General features: G+C 44.3%; 1 protein-coding gene across 2 annotated transcripts in view; it reads right to left on the bottom strand.

Moving 5' to 3' along the window:
• Nucleotides 1-7154, bottom strand: part of PKD2L1 (polycystic kidney disease 2-like 1) — a 33986-nt gene extending 26832 nt beyond the window's left edge. Inside the window, exons 1-2 of one of the 2 annotated variants that reach the window (XM_008570603.1) lie at nucleotides 6920-7154; nucleotides 6271-6384 (exon numbers count right to left, since the gene is read on the bottom strand). In XM_008570603.1, the coding sequence (XP_008568825.1) occupies nucleotides 6271-6384; nucleotides 6920-7154 (349 nt within the window). Of the gene's footprint in view, nucleotides 1-6270; nucleotides 6405-6917 lie in introns of both variants that reach the window. The other variant, XM_008570604.1, reaches the window with a different exon arrangement.
• Nucleotides 7155-8578: the final 1424 nt, after the last annotated feature.

Here is an 8578-nt window from a genome sequence, read left to right on the forward strand (position 1 = left end):
ATCAAGGGTTCTGATCCCTGAACCAGCCAGCCACCCCCCAAAATAAACCTTTCCTAATTTGTAAAAATGGGAATGATAACAGAACCAATTTCATAGAGTCATTGGGAGTAGTCAGTGAGATAAAGGGACACAGCCTAGTGCTAGGCACATTGAAAAGCTACTCAAGGGCCAGCCCGTGGCTCACTCAGGAGAGTGTGATGCTGACAACACCAAGTCAAGGGTTAAGATCCCCTTACCAGTCATCTTTAAAAGAAAAAAAGAAAGAAAGAAAAGCTATTCAATAATGATGATGATGAGGGTGATAAACTCAGGCCTTCTGGAGAAAACGCCTTAACTTAAAGGTCTAACATCACTTAAAGGATGCTTCTCACGTGATGCTATTCCTATAGGTGGGACCAACTTTTGAAAGGCATTTTTATTTTTTTAATTTATTAATTTTTAATTTTATTTTTAATTGACAAATAATAGTGTATATTTATGGGGTACAATGTGATGTTTCTTTCCATGTATACATTGTGGAATGATCAAATCAGGCAGATCAACATATCTATCACCTCAAATATTTATCATTTCTTTGTCATGAGAACATTTAAAATAATCTCTTTTAGCTATTTTAAAATATAATTATTACTAACTATAGTCATGAAAGGTATTTTTTTTTTTTCAAAAGATGACCGGTAAGGGGATCTTAACCCTTGACTTGGTGTTGTCAGCACCACGCTCACCCAGTGAGCTAACCGGCCATTCCTACATGGGATCCAAACCCGTGGCCTTGGTGTTATCAGCACCACACTCTCCTGAGTGAGCCACGGGCCGGTCCATGAAAGGTATTTTTAATACACTTTTTAAATTAGGCTTTATTTTTTAGAGCAGTTTTAGGCTCACAAAAAAATTGAATTAAAGGTATGGAGATTTCCTATATCTCCCCTGCCCCCACACATGGGCAGCTGTCCCCACCATCAACATGTGTTACATGATAAACCTCTACTGCCACATCATCGTCACCCAAGCCCATAATTTACGTTAGGGTTTTCTGTTGGTATAGAACATTCTGTGGATTTTGAGAAATGTATAATGACATGTTCCCGCCATTATGGTATCATGAAGAACAGTTTTACTGCCCTAAAAATCCTCTGTACTTTCCCTATTTATCCCTCCCTCCCCTCATCCCCACTGAGAATGTATCATCTAGTTGCAGATAGTCAGAACTCAGGGAGACAAGAGCTGAGATGCCAGGGAGGCAAGGCCAGGACCTTGGAGAGCGCCAATGTGGCCCTACTGAGGCCATGCCCAAGGCTCTATGTTACCTGGAGATATGCCTGAAAGAAGGAAGAGGCAGGCAGAAGATGAAGGCTGGAAAACTAGTGCGAGTATTACTTTAATAAATGATGTAGGAACCATCCAAATACGAATGCTTCCAAATTTTACAAAAATTTCTGGTGGAGGCTGGCACATTGCAAGTGCAAAATTCAATTCTCAAGGTCAAAGGCAGTTAAATGGCACATCTTCAGGTAGTTTAATGATTTCAAGGTCTTTATTAAGAGCCCAACTCCACAGGAGTTGGAGGTTTTCAGAGTTTTAAAGTATCTCAGAGTTTTCAGACTAATTCTCCCTTCTTCACTCTCCATTGCCGTTGGGTTCATGACACTGCAGTATAGTTTTACAGTGCCTGTGGTGAGCTGAAGATAATAATAGACATTATTTACCATGTGTCAGATAGATATTATGCTATGGATATCAGCGGGCTATTTTATTTAACCTTCACAGCAATCTTAACAGATGGGTATGATCACTATCCAGGGCTAAGTGAGGTTAGCAAACTTGCTTTTAATTTTTCAAATTAAAAGCTGATAATTTGAAGTGCCAGCCCTTGAACTCATCCAGCCTGCCTTCAGAGCCCGAGTTCTCAACCAGCATGCTATACAGTCACTAAATTGACTCAGTGGCCCTGATAAGCTTATTGTGAGGGTTAAGTAAAATATCCCATTAATATGCTTAGCACAGGACTATCATCTTCCCTTCTCAACTCTTCTAGAGATATCTCTCTGACCCAAGGTCCAGGCTTTTATCCTCACCCCAGAATTAGAAGAACTTAAATGTATCACGCCACTCCTACGCTTATAACCCTTCAATGATTATACGCATATAATAGTGCATATAATGGTTCTTTGTAGCTCTCAGGATAAAGTCCAAATTCTTTATCATGCCTTAGAAGGCCCTTCATGATGTGCCCCGCTTCCATGACCAGCCTTGTCGTCTTTACCACTTTGCTCCTCAACTTCTCTGCTCCAGCCATGTTGATGTACTTTCACTAAACTGCCCCTCTGGGCCTTGGCACATACTGTCCCCTCTTCCTGGAAACTTTCCTTCTCTTCATCTCTTTTTCAAGGGGCCAAATCCCCCTCATCTCTCGGGTTTCAGCTCAGACATCACTTCCTCTGCATGTCCTCATAGATCTCCCAAATATGGATACAACAGAAGTAATAGCATTGCAGTACTTTGTATTGATCAGATTGCCCACAGCATATTTTGTCCAGTACTGGGCATCATAGAGATAAGGTCTGAAGATAGGAAACCAGTATGGGGAGCATTCTCAAATAGTTCTTAATATATGCCAGGTACTGAGTTAATGACCATGGATATTATCTCACATAATCCTCACATAATCCTATTGGATTGGATAGATGCAAATTAGAAAACTGAAACTCAAAGAAGGTAAGCAACTTGCTCAAGTTTCCTCAAATGGTAAATGGTAGAGTATGGTGTTTGAACCCAAATCTGTGCAAATTCCTAGCCTATGCATTCGATCTCTGCATAATACTATCTCTGATTATAATATTATATTATAATACTGCCTCTTTTTATAATATAATATTATATTATAATGATTGGTTAGTGAGTAAGTAGAAGTTATTTAACCCGAAGAACAGACGACCAAGGAGAAACATGATAGCTACATTCATTCAAACAGTTGAAAAGCTGATACGCATATAATAGTGCATATAATGGTTCTTTGTAGCTCTCAGGATAAAGTCCAAATTCTTTTTTTTTTTTTTTAATTTTTATTTATTTATTTATTTATTTTTGTCTTTTTTCATGACCAGCAATGGATCGCAACCCTCAGTGTCGCGCCCGTACCGGACCGGGACCGGCTACGGGATCGCAACCCTCAGTGTTGCTCCCGCACCTCGCTCAGCCAGTGAGCGGCTGGTCTGCATGTGGGATCCAAACCCTCGGCGGGAGCGCCGCCGTGCTTCCCAAGCGGCGCACTGTAGCAATGCGCCACTGGGCCGGCCCCTAAAGTCCAAATTCTTTATCATGCCTTAGAAGGCCCTTCATGATGTGCCCCGCTTCCATGACCAGCCTTGTCATCTTTACCACTTTGCTCCTCAACTTCTCTGCTCCAGCCATGTTGATGTACTTTCACTAAACTGCCCCTCTGGGCCTTGGCACATCCTGTCCCCTCTTCCTGGAAACTTTCCTTCTCTTCATCTCCTTTTCAAGGGGCCAAATCCCCCTCGTACGCATATAATAGTGCATATAATGGTTCTTTGTAGCTCTCAGGATAAAGTCCAAATTCTTTATCATGCCTTAGAAGGCCCTTCATGATGTGCCCCGCTTCCATGACCAGCCTTGTCGTCTTTACCACTTTGCTCCTCAACTTCTCTGCTCCAGCCATGTTGATGTACTTTCACTAAACTGCCCCTCTGGGCCTTGGCACATACTGTCCCCTCTTCCTGGAAACTTTCCTTCTCTTCATCTCTTTTTCAAGGGGCCAAATCCCCCTCATCTCTCGGGTTTCAGCTCAGACATCACTTCCTCTGCATGTCCTCATAGATCTCCCAAATATGGATACAACAGAAGTAATAGCATTGCAGTACTTTGTATTGATCAGATTGCCCACAGCATATTTTGTCCAGTACTGGGCATCATAGAGATAAGGTCTGAAGATAGGAAACCAGTATGTGGAGCATTCTCAAATAGTTCTTAATATATGCCAGGTACTGAGTTAATGACCATGGATATTATCTCACATAATCCTCACATAATCCTATTGGATTGGATAGATGCAAATTAGAAAACTGAAACTCAAAGAAGGTAAGCAACTTGCTCAAGTTTCCTCAAATGGTAAATGGTAGAGTATGGTGTTTGAACCCAAATCTGTGCAAATTCCTAGCCTATGCATTCGATCTCTGCATAATACTATCTCTGATTATAATATTATATTATAATACTGCCTCTTTTTATAATATAATATTATATTATAATGATTGGTTAGTGAGTAAGTAGAAGTTATTTAACCCGAAGAACAGACGACCAAGGAGAAACATGATAGCTACATTCATTCAAACAGTTGAAAAGCTGTCACTTCAGAGAGCAACAGGGAAATAGATGGTTCAATAGAAGAAAGCTCTAAAAAAGAGAAGGCGAGCCCCTGGGGGGTAAGGCCCAAGTTTCAGTCTCCATGTATCCCTCATTCTAATGTCTGGCACAGAGGAGGGAGCCCCATAAATGGAAGGAAATGGAGCTTCCCAAGAGTGGAATGGGTTGCCCTTGAAACAGTGACCGTCCCCAGGATGGGGCTGATTGGCCACCTGACAGAACACCATGGGAGGGATCATAGAGAAGGGAATCTGTGTATTCTGCCTCCTTGAATTAGATGAGGTCTAAAGTCCCTGTCCACTCTAGGATTCTGTAATTAGTGGACTGAGTTTATGACTCAGACTCTGGCAAGTCAGCACCTGGCATACATCAGTGCACTGAGATCTCAGAAAGTAGAGAACATAAGTGGATGAGATTTCTGGGCTTCTGGATCCCAAGCTTCCACCCCTTCCAGCCCCACACAGAGGAATCAGAAATGGTTCACTGTAACTCTGGGAGCCTGAAAGCTCCCAATTCTGTTCCAAAGGCTGATCTGGAAATAGAGACATTTAAGTCATTTGTAGAAAAAAGACTCTGCCTATGGGTTTCAGCTGCTGTCACAAGATCAGAAAAAGGAGATGAACCTCCTTCCTAGCAGATGTATAAGAAAAAAAATCAATATGCCAGCAAATGAATTTCTGACAGTCATTTGCCGAAAGGAATCAAATGGGCCCCACAAAATGTACATTGGGTGGCCCACTGTTCCTCATACGCACTGAATCCTTTCACTCTGTGCTGAGTGATGGGTGGTAAACACTCAGAACTGCCCCCACTACTCAGCATAGAGTGAGTCCCAACAGAGCACGGCCAGCGGCGAGTGCTTTCTGCTCATCTTTCCTAGAGAGCTCATACAAATGTGGGTGGCTCACAAAGAGGGTGAAATTTTCCATCAACACTTATGTTATCAGACCTTCAGATTCCACTTTCAAAAGATTGATGCACCTGAAAAATAACAGCCTTCTGGAGGATATGAGGCCATCTAGTAACAAGGGTAGCTCAGATGTGTGGTCCAAGATATAGCTTTAATCAACACATGCATACACACACAACTACACATACAACTGTATTAAACTACGCAAACTTCACTTCTGCAACTTTTTAAAGAGGTAATTAACTGGATACAAAGTTTTTACTTTCATCAATAGGCCTAATAGCATGTTTGGCCCAACTTCATTGTCATCTAATGTTCTTTGACTATGCCTTTTCATAGTCTACCCTTCTTTCTTTTCACTTGCTTCTCTCAACTTAGAGACCAAACCTTCCTAGCTTGTGTCTATTGCTAGAGCTTCAGATAGGCTTCCCTGAACTGCCTATGGCATGGTGGTAGTCTCTCTCATGGGACCACCACCACACCATTTGCATCTCTAACCCTCCTATCAGGGATCTGAGCTCTAAGTTCTCCTGAATCTTTTTCTCCCTGCCTCTCAAGAAACATGGATCAGATATAGGATAGTAAGTAACTATATGAAACCACCGACTGTATTTTCCAGCTGAAAGGAGTGGGTTTCCACCCTTTGCAAAAGAGTAGAAAATCCCCTCTCACCTTCCAATAGGAAACAATGATTGCTGAGTTGATGTCAGTAACTTGAACTTAAAAACTGAGTTCCCCTTGCAGTTCTTGACAAAACAACTTTTATTAACAGCTTTCTAACAATCTGTCTTCTACTGAACTTGAGGATAAGTTATTTTTAAACAAAACATCTTAAGCTGAATATGTATATTTATATACCTTGAATATTGATATATAAGGTTCCCAGGACAGATGTTGCCCATAGAAATGTGTATACAGATATTGCACACATAGATGCTTCTCACAAACAGATGTACACAAAGGCAGATGCTACTCACGTAGACAGATGTCCACCAGGAACACGATATATACCACAAGCTCCCTCAGGGTAGTCTTGACATAAAGTTCCCGGTTCTCAGCTGTGTTCTCAGTCAGGGTTGTTCCCCAAAGTCCTAAGGGATATTGGAGAGATTCCCAAGATCCCAACAGCAGCATTCCTCCCAGTTATCTCCACCCATCTGTCCCTGGACTTTATCCCCATTTTCACCCCGGCTCTTCCTTACCCATCACCTTATCCCTTGGCTGAGTCTGGCAACTCTACCCACACCCATGCCTGCCCTCGTCCATCAAACTCCCTGCAGTAGACAGGGGTGAAGGCCCTGGGTCAAAGAGAACAAAGGCGTGAAAAAGAGGCATTTGTTCCAGGTGGAGCAGTCTAGGGTATCATCTCATCCTGTCCTCCCTCAAACAAGCTCCTACATAACCCTCTGGATCCCCCATGTGATCTATGCCAGGTTCCCCCTCTTGCAGACCACTAGACTAGCCTCTGTGTTCTGGGGCATGCAGCTCTATCACAAGCAATCGCAAATCCCAAATAGACCCTGAGATTTCACCTCTTCTTCAGATCACATTTCCCCTCTAAAAGCTTTTGGTGACTCCCGTCTCCTGACTCCAATATCCCAGGAGAGCCCTTCCCCACTCCAGTACCTCTGATGCCGTGACGGATATGGAAGCAGCAGCCGGACACCAGGGTCCTGTGCGCCTTCTCCTGGTGTCCATCCTCAGGCTTCTTGGGTTGGGGCTGGGGGGGCACCAAACTGGAGATGGTGCAGATCCTCAGCATCCCATCTGGGGAAGGGGGGCCACTGTAGGCAGGATTGTCCCAGGCTCCACTCCCCAGCTTTTGCATCTCCTGTCCCTCAGGACTTTCCACAGCATTCATGGGGAATGAGGTGCCTACTGTCACCTGCAGAAAGAGGAAGCAACAGCACAGCAAAGCCTAGCCAGCTGAGGGCAAGAGGAAAAAAGCCTGAGAGCAGCTGCTCTTACACAGCCTCTGCCTCCTGCCTTTTGTAGGGAAAACCTGTGCCCACTTGGGGGAGGGAGCAGATGGGGGTGGAGAGTGGCCATCAATCCTGTCAGGGGCTCGCTCTCTCCCTCTTGCTGCAGGTCCCAGGGGACAAGAAGAGAGGGGGTGTGAGGGAACCGTGAATCAGGGGTTTGAAGAGAAGGGAGAGGGAAATATGAGGAAGACGTGGAGACTGGGAGTAGAAGGAGGGATGGATGAAAGGGGCGAATGCTGGGGAGGAAGGGGGCTGCTTGCAGACGATGGAGGGATGGTCCAGAGGTCAGTCAGAAGAGATGATTAAAGAGAAGTGGGAGGAACTGAGAAAAGAGGGAGGTTGGGGGACTCATTGCAGGTCTGAGCTAACTTCCACTAAAAGCTCCTGAAAGGGCCGACATGGATTGGGGTGGGGACCAAGGCTGGAGAGGAGACACTGAAAAGCACTGAAAGTGCTGCCTCCTGACATGGCTCTTTTAATGTCTCACCTTGAGCTGTCCCCTAGTGGAGTGAAGAAGGCAGGGGGAGGACAACAGCAGGAGAAATCCCTGTCTCAGATACTGTCTCAGATACTCTGACCCCTAATGGGGAAGGGAAAAGGACTGCAGAATTCCAGGTTGTCTGCATTCTTTTTTCTCAGGTTTGCTCTCCCATGGCTTATGGGTGAAGTACATCAATAAAAGGGTGTTCCATAAGGGCGTGGGACTCAGCTTAGGAAAAAGGCTAAATCCTGAGTGGAGGGATGGATCAGAGAGCAAAGGGCAGGAACAATGTGACTTGGGACTCTTTAATGGGAGTGGACATCTGAACCCAGCTGAGCTGGCAACATTTTCCTATGCCTCTCCTTAGCCCTAGGCCTACAACCGTAAGATTGAGCATAAAATGGAAATATGAGAGATATCAGGATTGATATGCTTGTTTTCCAGTTTCAGGTCTCTGAATTAAAACTCTGGCATGGGCTCCCAAGCACATTCCTGCCTATCCTCAGCTCCAGCCTCTGATCACCTGCCCTGACTCACCTATAGGCATATGCTATGCCCCAGAATGGGGCTGATCCCACCCTGCAGTCCCTCCTCCTTAATGGCTGGAAGGGAATTGTCCTCTTCCAACTCCTGATTCCCCACCTGGGGCTACTCTACTGATGCACTGTCCTGAAGCCCACCTCACATTCAATAAAAAATCAGCCTGGTGGAAGTCACCAGTCTTGAGTGTCTCTATAAAGAGATCTTGATACCAGACAACCCAGGGCTGGGCTTAGCCCCTTGTTAAATAAGTGTACCCCAACTTCTAAGACAAGGTCAGAA

Source organism: Galeopterus variegatus, unplaced genomic scaffold, assembly GCF_000696425.1.
Source record: "Galeopterus variegatus unplaced genomic scaffold, G_variegatus-3.0.2 Scaffold619, whole genome shotgun sequence".
NCBI lineage: Eukaryota > Metazoa > Chordata > Mammalia > Dermoptera > Cynocephalidae > Galeopterus > Galeopterus variegatus.